Source organism: Cinclus cinclus, chromosome 24, assembly GCF_963662255.1.
Source record: "Cinclus cinclus chromosome 24, bCinCin1.1, whole genome shotgun sequence".
NCBI classification, from domain to species: Eukaryota; Metazoa; Chordata; class Aves; order Passeriformes; family Cinclidae; genus Cinclus; species Cinclus cinclus.
In genome coordinates, this window is record NC_085069.1 from 739,159 (window position 1) to 754,994 (window position 15,836).

The 15,836-nt window shown below is 51.0% G+C and overlaps 1 protein-coding gene across 1 annotated transcript in view; it reads left to right on the plus strand.

Annotated features, from left to right (window-relative positions):
* The window catches only part of LOC134053040 (acid-sensing ion channel 2), a 391,047-nt gene that overhangs the window by 339,612 nt on the left and 35,599 nt on the right, over nt 1-15,836 (plus strand). Inside the window, exon 2 of the mRNA XM_062507831.1 lies at nt 8,024-8,174. Coding sequence (XP_062363815.1) covers nt 8,024-8,174 — 151 coding nt within the window. The remainder of the gene's footprint in view (nt 1-8,023; nt 8,175-15,836) is intronic.

Sequence of the window (15,836 nt, forward strand, 5' to 3'; positions counted from 1 at the left end):
TGTCCACTGGCAGATGGAGATGGGAAGGAGCTCGGTGATCTGGGATTTGCTGCTCTGGTGGGGACAAAGGAACATCCCCAAGGTCCTGGAGGAATCTGGGGCAGAGGATGGAGATGAGTGGGAATTCTGGGGCTTTTAGGCTCTGTTGGATACTTTGGGGGGATGCAGAAAGGGGTTTTGTCAGTTGGATCCAGTTCCTCAGAGATTTGGGGAGACTCATCCAGCTCTGATCTCTGCTCCCTGTGAGCAGGGTCAGGAGCCAGGGAACTGGAGCTGTGTCAGGGGGATTTGGGACAGAGATCAGGGAAAGGTTCTTCCCCCAGAGGGTGGAATAAGCACTGGAACAACTTCTCAGGGAATAGTCACATTCCTGAGGATGCCAGGGATGCACAGGGTAGGATTGTTGGGGTGTCTGTGTAGGACCGGGGGTGGGACTGGGTGATCCCTGTGGGTCCTTCCCAGCTCAGGATATTCCAGGATTCTGTTCTTTCCAGGGACTGAAATTCTCCTCGTGGCCACTGCCCCAGGGGGGAGCTGCCCACAGGGATAAAGTAAAAAGAAGCAAAACTGGGAAGGATTTTTTGGCTGGGCAGGAAAGCCAGGATTGGGGTCTGGCTGTGAAGTACTGGAATGAGTGCCTGGAATTTGGCCAGGGGAACGTCCCTGTCATGAGGGGTTGGACTGGAAGTCCCTGGGGAAGCCCCTGCATGTGTGGGGACAGAGGAGGCTGCTCTGTCCCTGAGCTCAGGACTATTTTGGATGAAAAATTGGGAAAACTGCTCATCCCAGGCATTGATCCCAGAAGCACCAGAAGGATCCATTTATTCCTTAGGTGAGCAGGGTGAGAGGTTTGTGTGCTCAGCACTGGGGCAGCAGCTTGGAATGGGAATTTGGGAGTTTGAACTTGGAGTTACTTACAAGGTCTGCAAGGAAATCAGCTCCAGAGCCCTTTGGAAATCAGAACTGGGGAGTTCTGGAATGCCAAGGAGGGAGCAGGGACATCCCACACAGCTGGGAGGGAACTGAATCCCACCAGGAGTGAGGTAAAGGAATTCCAGAATTCCGCACTCCATCTGTGTCACTGATGCCTCCCAAGCCGGGATGGCCTCCAAGGATCCGCTCAGAATTCCAACCCCAGGAATGTCCAGGCTGGACAGGGATAGTGGGAGGTTACCATGCCTATGGAAGGGCTGCAGTGGGATGAGTTTTAAGGTCCCTCCAACCCAAACCCTTCCATAATTCCCTGGTTCTTTACAGCCTGTCCAAAATTCCCTCTCCCAAATGCTGGAGCTGTCACAGGAAAATCAAAAATAATTCCCTGTGCTTGAGCATCTCCAACTAAAGTGTCTGGAAGGGCACTTTTATGAGGGGAATATGTTTTATATGATGGGAATATGTTTTATATGATGGAAATACCTTTTCTGTGTTGGAAATACCTTTTTCAATGGACTGCAGAGCGCACTGAAGGGCCTGGAAGGTGGATCCCAGAGTTCTGGCCTGGTAGTTCCAACAAATCCCTTGGAAAGGGCACAGAACCATCACTGGCCACATGTCTGTGGTCACTCAGAGTGGCCCAGGTGGCCAGGCTGGCCCTGGGCTGGCTGGGGACAGGCTGAGCTTTCCTTCATTCCCAAATATTTCACTCCAGGTAGGAGCTGTGGCACTCGGGGATGTGACTGAGCAGGGACTGGGCCTTGGTCCTCACAGGCTGAAGGGAAGGGATGTTTCCAGTGGATGTTGATCTTTGTTTCCAGTGGATGTGGCTGGCTTTAGTCCATGTTTCCATGTTCTTTTAGTGCTTCTCCCTGCCTGAGGACAAGGGAGCTGCTTTTCCTCCATGGAAGGCAGCAACTGGAGTTGTCCCACTGGGAATACTTGGAGCTGTTTGTCCTTCCCATGGGGCTGATGCCTCCTCCTGCACCTGTGGGATGGATGGGAGTCCCAGGGAATGGCCTCAAAACTCTACCCGCAGAAATGATTTCATAGCAGGAACAAACTGCTGGAGCCTCCCCAAGGATCCCAGTGCCCAGAGGCTGTGGAGGGGCTGGAATCTGTGGTTGAGGAGCCTGGGTGGCCAGGACAACCCAGCCCCAGAGCATTTCCCAATCCCTTTGGATTTGGGATACTGCTGGATGAGTTTAAGACACATGGGAGATGCTCGGTCTCTCTTTTCTGCAGAATTCCCATGGTGCAGGATATCCCTGCACAGCTGAAGGGGTTTGGATTGACATTCCAGCTCCAGGTGTTTTATCCCCCTTTTCTTCAGGTTCCATGGCACTGCAGGAGCCTCCCCATGGGAATGGGCACTGAGGGGACCCGGGGGCTGCTCTGGGACACTCCAGAGGAGTTTTGGGATGTTGGAATGTTGGAATGTTCAGTCCCAGAGCTGGGCTGAGGGAACGGGAGTTAATTAAGGCAATCAGTGGGAATGGATCAGGAATACAGATTGTAATTAGGATCCAAATGAATCCCAGCCTGGGAGCTGGACCTGGCACCTGTGCCAAGGCTCTGGGGCTGGGATGAGCTTCGGTGGCCTTGGAGCAGGGCTGGAACACCCCTCACCCTCCCTGCTCCAATTCCTGCTCCATCTGCTGCTTCCCCAGGGCTTCCTCCACGTGCTTGTGGCCTTGTAGCACCCCGGCCAGCCCCAGGTGAGGACATCAGCCTGAGGTGTCCCAGGCCAGTGACCTCAGGTCACCTCATTGCACATTCCAGGTGCAAAGCTTTGTGCCGGGGCCTGGATTTTTATGGATTTTGAAATTGATTTTAATGTATTTGTAATTAATTTAAAATTGATTTTTATGAGATGAGAAACCTTTTGTTAAAAAGACCCCACTTTTCCCCCAAAATCTTCCCAAGTCCTGGAAAACCAGAAGACATGTCCTCTGCAGTGGTCCCTCATGGTGTCACCTGGTCATAGGTTGGACTCAGTGTCCTGAGAGGGCTTTTCCAACCTCAATAATTCCATGTTCTGCCAAAAAAGAGCCTTGGGAACTGGGACTCCTGGGTTTATTTGTGGTCCCATGGGAGATGGGAGTATCCAAGTGTTGTTCCTGACAAGCCATAAATTCCAGTGAGTCCCAGCTCCTGTCCTGCATCCCTTTGTGGTGTGTGGAGGGAACCAAGCATTGAGGGAATCAAGGAGAGGGCAGCATTTCCCTTGGTTTATGGACCAACGTAATTCCCAAATATTTGGAGCTTCTTCATTGGAGTTGATCCATTTGGTGCTGGAATTTTGGGGCTGTATTTCCTGTTAAACACGCACTCAATGGAGATGAATTGGAGCTGGATGGGGATTTTTATGGAGTTACAGCAGCTCTGTGGAGTCCTTCCCATTCCCACAAATCCTGGCACCAATGGGCCATTCCCAGGACACCAATGGCACAAATCAGGAGAGAACGGGAATATCCCTTAGGGAATTAAACATGGAGCCAAGTGCTCCTCTGCCAGTGCTTCCAGTGTTTTAACTGGAGTTGTAGGCTGTGAGCCACTGTGAATGTTGGATACCATCCCATAAAACAAACAGATTGGAGAGAGTTGGGCATGTCCAATGGTGAAAGCTGGATTGGAAGGGAGGGATGGATGTGTTGGGAATATTGTGTGTTCTGAGCAGCTGTGGCAGTGCCAGATTACTGGATTTGGGCTCCTCATTTGGGAAAAACATTCCTATTAATACTAGGAATAGGATTAATCTGCCCTCAGGTCATGCCTGGGACCTGGATCAGCCGGGACTGGGAGGCAACAGCCTGGCAGGGAAGCAGGAATGCTCAGGCAGACCTGGAGCTGCTGCAGGGAAGCCTCTGCTGCCTTCCCTGGCAGCGCTGCCTGACAAATCCCAGTGGGAATCTCAGCCGTGGAAAGCCCTCTCCTTGTAAACACGGCCCTGACAACTTCCCTGGCTGTGCTTCCTGCAGCTCCCTCCCCATCCTTCTGCTCCGCAGGGAGATCAGAGCTGCTGGCAGGAGGGATGAGGTTTGAGCTTTTCCATGTCTGACATCGTCTCCACCACGTTCCTGACAGCACAAACAAACAGGGATTTAACGGGACCCACAGCTGCCCTTGCACAGGGAGCAGATGCCAAAGCTCCTCCTCTCCAGGGGTTTTCCCTCCTGGATTTTGGTAATTTTTGCAAGAGCTTTGCCTTACGGTCAGGTGGGGGTGACCCAAATCTCCTTTGGAATCAACAGCTCTGGGAATTTTGCATTCTCCCGGTGTAGGATTGTGATGTGGATAATACATGAAGGGGATGCCCCAAAGGCTGGGCTTGCATACCCCTCTGCTACAACTGGCATTTGAGTCCTTCCCTCTGCCCTTTGTTGGGAAAGGTTGTTAAATCCTTTCTGCCCATTCTAAGAACTCCCTCCTTTCCAAGGGTCCATCCTTTGTCCCTGGAAAGGGATTCCTCTGGGGATCCCACAGATCCCTGTAGGCATCCATTGGGATTTTCTTCGCATCATTCTAATTTTAAAATGTCCTACTGCCTCCTGCCTGGGAGGACAAAGGGATGATTGGGATGGAGCCTTGGATAGAGACTGGGATGGAGCCCTGGATGGAGTCATTCCTCAATCCAAGTGCCATCAGGACAGGGCTTGGTGCCACCCTTGGCTCAGTGGGAGAGCTGGGAGGCCTTAGAAAACCCTGGTACTAAAGTCTTTTCTCCTTCTAAACAGGATGTTTTCCCCATCCTGTCCTGGATGTTCTTGCTTGGGCAAGAACCCAACCCAGTTTTTCAGTTCCATGTTCCCCTTCTCTTGGTCCCATCTTGAAAATCACTTTGTTTTCGTTTTTCCCACTCTGCATGAATCCCTTGGATGTGGCTTGCTAGGAAATGTCTCTCTGAGCCTTTGTGCCCCACAGTTGTGGAGAAATGACTGCACAGGGTTCCAATTCCTTCTTTTTTCTATGGTTTTATCTCCATCTGACTCCTCCTTCTTGCCTGCATCTCTGTCTGCATTTGGAAAAGTCATTCCCAGGCTTCCAATGAGTTCCTTTTCTCATTTTCCTCTGGATTGAATGGATGATTTCTCAGCAGAAAGGTTTTTTTTTCTGTGCATCCTGATAGAAACTGGAATGCCTCATTTTCCATTACTCTGGGCAGGCCTCTGTAATATCAATCCCACGCCTGATGTATTCACAGGCAGCAGGATTTGTTCATCCAGGGGTTTCTTGGAGCTTTTGGTGGTGGTGGTGTCTGGTTTGTGCCTGGAATCTGTTTGGGATACCCCCGGTCTGAGTTTTGACTTCCCAAAATAAACATTTTCCTTGAGCTTCCCATAGCCTAAGGAAGGGCTCAGGAAATCACTCCAAGGCAGTTCATGGATTGGACTCCATCATCTTAAAGGCTTTTCCCAACCTAAATGATTCCATGAGATCCGGTCCCACAGATTTAGAATTATTTCCCTTTATGCCCAAGCAGGGATTTTTCCAAGGAGCTCTCCAAGGCCTTGTGGCTCCATCAGAGGGAACAAATTGGAATTTTAATGGACTGTTCTCAGTGAATGTGTCTGGAGTTTTGCTTCTGGCCCTTTTTATTGGAAGTTAAAGCATTTCCAAGAGCCAGAGGGATTTTTTTCCCCCTCAACCACACAAACTGAGCTTAAATCATCCTGCTCTGCTCGTGTTCACTGCCTCCAGTAAATCCCAGCCCTTCCCAACATCTCCAGATTTTATCCCTATGATCTGATAGTGCTCCAAGTCCTTTCCTGTTGTCAGGGAGCCTGAAAACAAGAGGAAGCTCTGGAAAAACAGTGTTTTATTTTCCCAAATAATTTTTCCCAGCAAAGGGGAGAGGGGAAGGAACATCCTCAGGAGAAGGGCAGAACACAGGGAATGGCTTCCAAAGGGATGGGATAGATGGGATGCTGGGGAGGAATTCCTCCCTGGGAGGGTGGGAAGGGGCTGGAATAGAATTCCCAGAGCAGCAGTGGTTGCCCCTGGATCCCTGGTGGTGTCTAAGGCCAGGCTGGAGCAGTCTGGGACACTGGGAGGTGTCCCTGCCCATGGCACAGGATGATCCTTAAGGTCCAAATCCAAACCATTCCATAACTCTGCTGATCCTGTAACACCACAGTCCTATTTGATGGGAGCTGGAATTAATACACGTGGATTTTTGAACTTGGAAGTATCTTTAAATGCCATTAGGATTAATTTTTTGTATCTGCTTTGGGAACAGCGGGAATCCTTGTGGCTGGGAGATCCCGTCGTTGTCCTTTCTCAGTCCCCAAGAGGTCTCTTTCCCTGGAATGGTGATTCCAGCCCTGCTGTCCCTGTCAGGTTCCATCTTTTCCTTGGATAAACACATCCTAATGTGAACTTTTACAGAGAATTTTTACAGCCATATAAAACACTATCAAATTGCCTGGATTTATTTGCCTGCAGACTGTGCTGAGCACAGCAGCTCCAGAACCCTCAGTCCCTGGGCTGCTGTAGCCATTCCAGCCTTGCTCTTTCCCCCTGATTTTCTCCACTGCAGCTTTTTCTCCTTGCTGGATTTTAAACTCCCCTCATCAGGAATTTTTGACTTCTGCCTCCAGAGCCTATCTGGGAAAACCCATCCTTGGGGCTGCTTCCCGAGGCTCAGCTTCTCTTTCCAGCCTGAGCTGTTTAATTGGTCAGGCAAGTATTAAAATGGGATTTTTTATTTGGATATCAAATCCTTTTTAAAAGATGTATTGTTTTCCCCTCACAAACACTTCCTATTTGAATTCAAATATTATTTCCTATCTCACCTGCTTCCCTGGTGCTGGGATTAGTCAGGATATGTCAATATTTGAGGGAATAAATCGCTGCTGGCTCCAGCTTCTGTTTGGGTTTCTGACTCATCTTGGGGGTCAAATGAGCTCAACAAATGTGGGAGAGATTCCAGAGGGACTGGAGCTGCACTGGCTCCTCATGCTCCAAGTGCTCATTGCTGGGGTTTACTGGTTGGTACTGGTTTCCAGACTGGGCTTTCTGGGGTCTTTATCCCAGGAAGCAGTTCTGGATGTCCCCAGGCTGTCAGTGCAGGGCAGAGGAGGGATTGATTTGGGTTAAATCTGGGGTTTCTGGGAGTTTTCCCACTCAAGGGGGACAGCTGAGCCTGAGCTGAGCTCGGGCCCTGAGTGTCCCCACCAGCAAAGATGTGACATTTCTGCTGCCCACCAGGAGTGTTGGGTTCCCACTGGGAAATCTGTGTGATCCTACTGGGAAATCTGTGTGATCCTACTGGGAAATCTGTGTGATCCCACCGGGAAATCTGTGTGATCCCACTGGGAAATCTGTGTGATCCTACTGGGAAATCTGATTTACCCACTGGAAAATCTGTGTTATCCCACTGGGAAACCCATGTCCATCCCACTGGAAGGCCTGTGTTCTCCCACTGGAAATCCCATGTTCCTCATGTCTCTCTCTCATGGAGCGCCATGTCCACCCCTGTTGGGCACTAATGTTCCCCCTGCTTGGCAGTGCTGGTGGTACCTGGAAGCTCTACCTGGGCTTTGTCAGGAATTTCTATCAGGAATACTCCCAAAATAAGTCTGAAGAAGAGCAAACTGATGGAGGAAATCTTCCCTCATTTCCTCAAATGTTTTGAACTCTTCCTGTTTTCCAAGCAGTGGCAGAGGCAGGAATTAAGGGCATATTGGGGTTTTAATGCCAAGAGAGCATTCCCATGACATGGATGGGCTGAGACTCCACCCAAAATCAGGGAATTGTATAGATTTTTAGCAGGAGCTTGAGGCCAGTGTGTGTCTGTCAGAACTTGGACTGACTGGAACGACTCCAGGAGCTTTCAAACTGTCCCTCCAAACAGCTTTTCCTTTCTCTCTTCCCTCTTTTATTTTCCATAAGGAGAACACAATGATTAAACAAGTGACTAAACCTGGATGGATTTCTGTGGGTATTTCTGAGGATATTTGTGTGGATATTTATGTGATTGTTTCTCCCTGACCTGCAGCTTGTGTCTGTTTCCTGTCCCTTTGCTGATTGGGAATGCGTGTTGAACATGTGGGAAATATTCCCTCATGCCTCTCTTTTATCCCCACAGGTGTTTACAAAATATGGGAAATGCTACATGTTTAACTCAGGAGAGGAGGGGCGGCCTCTCCTCACCACGGTGAAGGGGGGCACAGGGAATGGCCTGGAAATCATGCTGGACATTCAGCAGGACGAGTATCTGCCCATCTGGGGAGAAACAGGTAAGAGCTTCCTCTTCCTCTGGTGATTTCCTTGGAAAAACCCATCCCATCCCCATCCCCATCCCATCCTTCCCAGACAATGTCTAAGCCAGCTCTGGGAACAAGAGCCTGGTCAGTCCAGGATGTGTCACTTTTCTTCCCAGGGTTTGTGGTGGCCCCTTGGGACCAGAATTTTGGGGAGTGCTGGGCTTGGGTGTCCCAGCCGCAAAGTTTGGGATGCCAGGCAGGAATGGCACTGCCGGTCCCGGGAAAGGGTGGCATTTATGGGTGACAGGAGTGTGGGGATGTCTTCAGAGGCTCCAGCAGATTCCTCTTTCCTGGAAAGGCATTTTTGAGAGGCCGTGTTCAAGGTGGACTCCAGCTGCTCTCTGGGTTTTCCCTCTCCTTGGAATTTGGGAATATTTGCTGCCCTGAGAGTTGTGTTTGCTGGGCTAGGGCTGTCTGGGTAGACTAAGGACTGGGTTCCTTGGCTTTGGAGCATTTGGGATGAATGGAATCTGTCTAGGAATGAACCCAGCTGGGCTGAGCATCTCCAGAGGAGCTGGAACTGATTGGTCCTGGAGCAGGAGGTGCTGAGCAGGAGAGGTGGGCTGTGGGATGTCCCCAGGTCCCCTGGATTGGGATGCAGTTCCTGGAGTGGATGTGGAGTTGCTGGGAGCTCTGGTGCCAGATCCTTTAATGAATCTGCTGCAAAAAGGATGGACAGGAGGGTGGGAGACAGGATGGGGACAGTGCCACCAGGGCCACCCAGTCACAGGTGCCCTTACCAGTGCCCAGCAGTGGTGGCTGCAGCTTTCCTGAGTCCACGGTGACTTTTGAAACGAAGCATCCAAAAAAGAAAACAAGCAAAAACACTGCAAAACTTGCAGGAGCTGTGGTTGTGTGGCAGAGCCCTGTGGGGAGACTCATCCAGGATGAGCTGTGGTTGTTTTGGGGATCAGGGAAGGGAGAGGAGGAAATCTCACTTCAGGTTGGTGTCACTGTGGCTCTGTCACCCCCTCCAGCAACTCTCAAACTCCTGCTCGGGGCACAGAGGGGATTTGGCTCTGTTTGTTCCCAGTTCCCTTCTCTTTCTGTCGTATTTGACTCTTCCAAACACATCAGCCATTCCAAGCTGCACAGGCTTTTAGAGAAGCTTTGCTCCCAGATTTCAGCTCTTGCTTCAAATCAGCCTGGTCTGGCCCAGGTGAGGGGGACACAGAGATTTGGGGTAATCATTCCTCACTCAGGGAATGGATTTGAGGTCTTGTCCTTTTGAAGGTAAAACAGGCTCACAATGGGGTGGGAGCAGGAGGAGCAACCTCCACTTCAGGGTTTCATCTCCCACAGGGAGAGGTCTCTCAAGGAAGACAGAGCTGCTCTGGGGGACCTGTGGGGACAGGAAACCACCCAGGGATGGCTTGGGGACACCCCAGAGCTGGTGAGCACCGGGAGCTTTGTGCTCAGCCCCATTGGGGTCTCATATTGTAGAATCCCAGGCTGCTCCAAGGTCTGTCCAGCCTGGCCTGGGACACTTCCAGGAATCCAGGGGCAGCCACTGCTGCTCTGGGCACCCTGTGCCAGGGCCTGCCCACCCTCACAGGGAACAATTCCTGCCCAGTATTCCATCCATCCCTGCCCTCTGGCAGTGGGAGCCATTCCCTGTGTCCTGTCCCTCCATCCCTTGTCCCCAGTCCCTCTCCAGCTCTCCGGGAGCCCCTTTAGGCCCTGGAAGAGACTCTGAGCTCTCCCTGGAGCTTTTCAGGGTGAACATGCCCATCTTTCCCAGCCTTTCCTCACAGGACAGGACCCCTGTGAGTTTCTCCAAGGAGACCGAGGCCTGGTGTCCCACTATTCCCACTTTGCTGCTTTTTTGGTGCTGCCCTTTGGAGAGCCTTGCAGGAGGATCCAGCTGGGAATGTGCTGGGCTTTTCCATCCCTGTGATTCTGGGAAAGGATCAGTCTCAGGGGGATCAATCAGCCTCACATTGCACAGGAGACAAAAAAAAATAGGAACAGTAAATAAGTGAGGATAAAAACTGGGAGGCAAAAAGCTGATGGAGGAGTTTTCCAGTGTGGTTCTTCCACACCCATTAGCATCAGCTCCATCCAGAGGAGGGGTGGGATGGCAGCTGTTGCTCTGCTCCCTCCTTCAAACACCTCCCAAGCCCTGAGTGTGCCAAAGGCACTGGAAGCCTGTCCTGGCTGTGGGCCTGGGGGAGAAAAAACAACCTCAAGTGGTGGTGCTTGTGGTGTCTCTGGAGTTCAGAGCTGACTTTGTGGGAGGATCCTGTGAAGTTCAACTTTCTCTGGTGCCTCCTGCCCCCCACAAGCCCATCACTGCCCATCCCACCCAGACTGAATTGAAACCTAGCTCAAGGTTAGAGGCTCAAGGAGGAAATCTCATGTCCCTGGACCTGGTTTAGAGTTGGATTCTTATGTCCCAGGATCTGAGTTGATATTGGAGTCTCCTGTTCCTGGATCTGCGTTATGTTGGATTCTCCTGGACCTGGTTTGATTTTGGACTCTCATGTCTCTGGACCTGGGCTGACATTCTGGGCTTGGATTGCACTGAGAGTTACGGAGGTCTCTTTAAACCCGGGATTTTACAGGATTCAAGGAAAAACTCCATAAACAGGGCTTTGATTTGGTGAAGTGATGAAGGAGAAGCTCCTAGGCTCATTCCAAGGAGCCTTGGCCATGTTCCCACAGGCCCAAGTGGACCTGCTTGCCCTCAGAGCTGGTAGAACATGGATCTTGTCCTTCCAACAGGAGCCTTATGCTTTCCCACATCCCCTCAGCAGCTTGGACAGCCTGTCCTGGATCCAGGGGCTCCCTAGACACCACCAGCATCCCAAATGGGAGCTCTGGTATTGAAAGTGGCTGTTGCCACAGCAACACCTCACTCAGCTCTGCCGAGGTGAGGGAGGAGTTGATTATTTCCAAATATTTGCATAATCATTTCATTGTGTTCAGAATTCAACAGGAACTCGATGGCCTGGCCCTGGCTGGGCTCTCCAAGGGGCATGGGGTGGGATCGTGGTGTTCCACAGACAGAGGGACGTGGGCAGAGGGACATCCATAGCATGGAAGGAGTTGGGTTTTTCCTTCCCACTGAGTTCCTGTCTTCACTGTCACTGGGAGGCTGGCACAGGTTTCCAGGGAGATGGGGATCCCCTGGATCCCTGGAAGTGCCCAAGGCCAGGCCGGGTAGGGCTGGAGCAGCCTGGGACAGTGGAAGGTGTCCCTGCCCAGGGTGGGTGGCACTGGAGGATCCTCAAAGTCCTTTCCAATCCCTAAAAATCTGGGATTCTGCAGCAGGAGGCAGGAATTGGAGCAGTTTCCCAGCCACATCAAGGTACCTTGCTGCTGGAAAAGCAGGAGATTAAATTCCTGCAGCAAACCATTGGGATTCCCATTTTCTGTATTATCTTTTTAAAATTCTGGCTGTTCAAGTGCCCAGCCCAGGTCAGAGGATGCTCCAAGATGTGCTGAGTGCACCAGGATGGGCTGAAGATTCCTTAGAGCAGCTCTTGGCCAGGCCTCAGCTTCCAGCTCATCCTGGAGACCAGAGGGGTTGATGGACAAAACATGGGAATGTTTTCCCATGACTTCCCTCACTGCCTGCTGAGGAAACCCCTTGTAGGAAATTCCAGGCTCCTGCTCTCTCCCAGATGCCAAACCTGCTTCTGATGGCTAAAAAAATCGCCTCTTTTTGGCTTAGAAATCCAAAAGTGGCTATAAATTAACATTCCCCTGTTTATTAAATCCAAAAAATCTTTGGATTTGAAGGAAAATATCCCTCCCAGAAATTCCACTCATCCCACACCACCAATCCCAGAGGCAATCCAAGTCTGGAGCAGCTCCTACAAATCCCTGGGCACATGGGAACATCAGCTCCTGTTCCATCACAACAGAGCCAAAATTGCTTTCCAAGCCCTGCCTTGGCTCTCCCCAGCTCCAGGAGGATTCCAGAGGTCCTGGAGAGCAATTCCCAAAACCAGGCGTTTGTGGGGTTTGTGACAACCTCAAAGACCCAAACCCTGAGTAACCTTTGAGCTGCTGCTCCTCCCAGGGCTTTGGTGCTGCTCAATCAAATATTAATAAATTTGTAGTGGAAGAATGATTTGGGGGCTGCTCTGGTCACCAGGGGCTGCTGGGAGGTGGCAGCTGTGGACCTGTTCTCCCTGGGAATGCTGAGTAGTTCAGGGAATTCTGGCTGGTTCAGAAAATCCTGGCTGACCCAGGGAATCCAGACTAATTCAAAAATCCTGGCTAATCCAGAAAATCCTGGCAAATTCAGGGAATCCTGGTTAATTCAGGAATTTTGGCTAATTCATGAATTCTGGCTAATTTAGGAATCCTGGCTAATTCAGGGAATTCTGGCTGGTTCAGGAAATCCTGGCTAACTCAGGAATCCTGGCTAATTCAGGAATCCTGGCTCTCCTCAGGAAAAGGACACAGCACATTTTAGGTGACATCAAGCAGCCCCCTAAAGGTGCCCCTGCCTTGGCTGGGCTGATCCAAGAGCAGATTTTACTATTCTGTAGAAACCAATGACTTCTCCTGGCCTGAGCCCCTCTGGGTTATTCCTGTCCCAGGCCCCTTTTCCTTTTGGTCCCATTTATTCCCATTTTCAGAAGGATGAACAACCTTGAGCCTCTGGATTTGGAGGGATTTTCCCAGTCACTGCTGCCTGGGAATGCCCAGCCTCTTCAGGAAGCAGGATTTTCTTGCTGGGGCTCCTGGGGGTGGCTTTTCCCAGCTGATTTTTAACCAAAACTACTTCTCTGGGAATTCCATCCCAGCCCCTGCCCACCCTCCTAACCAGGAATTTCTTCCCAAATTCCCATCCGTCCCTGACCCAGGTAGTGGGAGCCATTCCTCCTTGTCCTGTCCCTCCATCCCTTGTCCCCAGTCCCTCTCCAGCTCTCCTGGAGCCCCGTTAGGCCCTGGAAGTTTCCCTGGAATTTCTCCTCTCTGGAATTGTCCCAGAATTTTGTTCAGCCAAAGGCTGTGAGCACAAATCAAATGCAGGGAAATCCTTCCAGGGCTGTGAATGCTTCAAAAGCCTACTTCAAAAAAGAAAAGGAAAACAAAAAAAAAATAAATTCAAGGAAATGTTCCTTGAAGGCAAACCCAAAGGAATCCAAACCCTCTTGCTTTGGGAATCTGGAGAAGCCAAGATAAGGCCCTAAAAACCAATGGATGAGGCATTCAAATGAAATCTGCATTACCAGCTTTCCTTGGAGCTTTGTTGCTGTCAAATGCCCGCAGCTGAAATAGGAACCCTCAGAATAGCAGGAATACTTGGAAATACATGGGAAAAGATGGGAAAAACCTTGGAATTTGGGGTGGTGCCACCAAGGTGACAAAGTCTGGGGCTGTTCCCTGTCCCAGCAGCTCTAAAGGTGTTTGCAAACATTTTGTTCCTGCTTTTCCCAAGCACTGGAAGCGAGGCCTCAGAGCCTCAGGTGAGGTGTGGGGATGCTCTGGTTTCCCTTGGGAATCATCCAGGTCATTCCCTGATCCCAACCCTTCTCTGGGTGGCTCCATTTCCTTCCTGCAGGAGCTCAGAGCATTTTAATCAATCCCAAGGAGACCCCAGGAGATTTCAGGGCTCGGAAAAGCTTTGGAGATAAAAGTCTTTCCCAAAGGCTAATTAAATATAATTGGATTAATCCCTTTGATTTAGGGATTATCTTTTGCTTTCGTTTTGTCCAGTTGGTGCCTGAGACCTCCCAGGTGCTTCCCGAGGGCAATTCCTGTATTCCTGGTGCTGAGGAGGGTGTGGGAAAGGTTTTCCCTGCTGGAGAGGCTCTGGAAGAGTTTGAATTGTGCTGAGCAACAGCAGGACCTGGCAGTCTTTTCTTAAACCAGCATTGCTTGGGGCAGCTCTGGAGGAGCAAAATAATCTGATCTGGAAAATGAAATAATCTGTTCTGGGGGAGCAAAGAACATGCTCTGAAAAAGGTCTGTTCTGAAAGGACAAAGACTCTGCTCTGGAATATTAAATAATCATCTTAGGAGGAGCCAAGAATCTGCTCTGGAGGAACAAAAATCTGCTCTGGAGGAATAAATGATCTGTTCTGGAATATTAAACAGTCTGCTCTAAAGGGACAACGAGTCTGTTCCAGGGGAACAAAGAATTTGCCCTGGAGGAACAAAGAATCTGTTCTGGAATATTAAACAATCTGCTCTGGAGGAATAAATAAACAGCTTGGAAAGAGCAAAGAATCTGCTCCGAAGGACAAACAAACTGCTCTGGAGGAATAAAGAATCTGCTCTGAAGCAGTAAATAATTTTCTCTGAAGCAATAAATAATCTGCTCTGGAATATTAAATAATCTATGTTGGGGGAGCAAAGAATTTGCTCTGGAGGGACAGAAAAAACTGGTCTGGAGGAAAAAACATCTTGTCTGGAGTGTTAAATAATCTGATCTGGAGGCGTAAAAAATTGGCTTTGAAGGAAAAAAATCAGCTTTGGAGGAGCAAATAAACAGCTCTGAAGGAATAAATAATCTTTTCTGAAGGAACAAATAATCTGCTCTGAAATATTAAATTATCTGCTCTGAAGGAATCAATAATTTGCTCTAGAGGAGTAAAGAATCTGTTCTGGAGGGACAAATAACTAGCTCTGGAATATTAAATACTCTGCTCTGAGGGGATAACTGAGCTGCTTCCAAGGGCTCCCTGGAGGAGGGGATGGAGGGGAGGAAGGAATCTGTGGGTGTGGGGGGACCCAGCTGGGGACAAAGAGGGGCAATGCAAGGGGGGCAGGGGGAGGAGGATGGGTCTGGGTTTGGGAAAGGCACCAAATCCATGGATTCAGCCTTTTTCCTGCTGTTGTCCCTCCATGGAGTGAGGGAAGCTGATCCTCCGTGTGCTTTAGGGACAGCTGGGGACAGTCCCTCAGAGGGGCTGTGGGGCTGGCCTTGGTGGCCTCTCCAGGGCTGTGGGCACAGCTGCCTGGCACCCTAGAGACAGTGACAGGAGCCACGGGTGACCTGTTCTGCCCCGGGCATCTTCCCTGTGTCCCCCAGGCCACATTCCCAATGCTTCCTCCTGTTCTGGCCCTGTAGGATGTGCCATGTCCTGCCTGGGACAGACTGGGGACAGTGCTGGGTTGGGACAGATGGGACAGTGCTGGGCTGGAGACAGAGCTGGGCTGGGACAGACTGGGGACAGAGCTGGGCTGGGGACAGAGCTGAGCTGGGACAGACTGGGGACAGTGCTGGGCTGGGGACAGAGCTGGGGACAGTGCTGGGCTGGGGACAGAGCTGGGCTGGGACAGACTGGAGACAGTGCTGGGCTGGGGACAGAGCTGAGCTGGGACAGACTGGGGACAGAGCTGGGCTGGGGACAGAGCTGAGCTGGGACAGACTGGGGACAGTGCTGGGCTGGGACAGATGGGACAGTGCTGGGCTGGGGACAGAGCTGGGCTGGGACAGACTGGGGACAGTGCTGGGCTGGGGACAGAGCTGAGCTGGGACAGACTGGGGACAGTGCTGGGCTGGGGACAGAGCTGGGCTGGGACAGACTGGGGACAGAGCTGGGCTGGGGACAGAGCTGAGCTGGGACAGACTGGGGACAGTGCTGGGCTGGGACAGATGGGACAGTGCTGGGCTGGGGACAGAGCTGGGCTGGGACAGACTGGGGACAGTGCTGGGCTGGGGACAGAGCT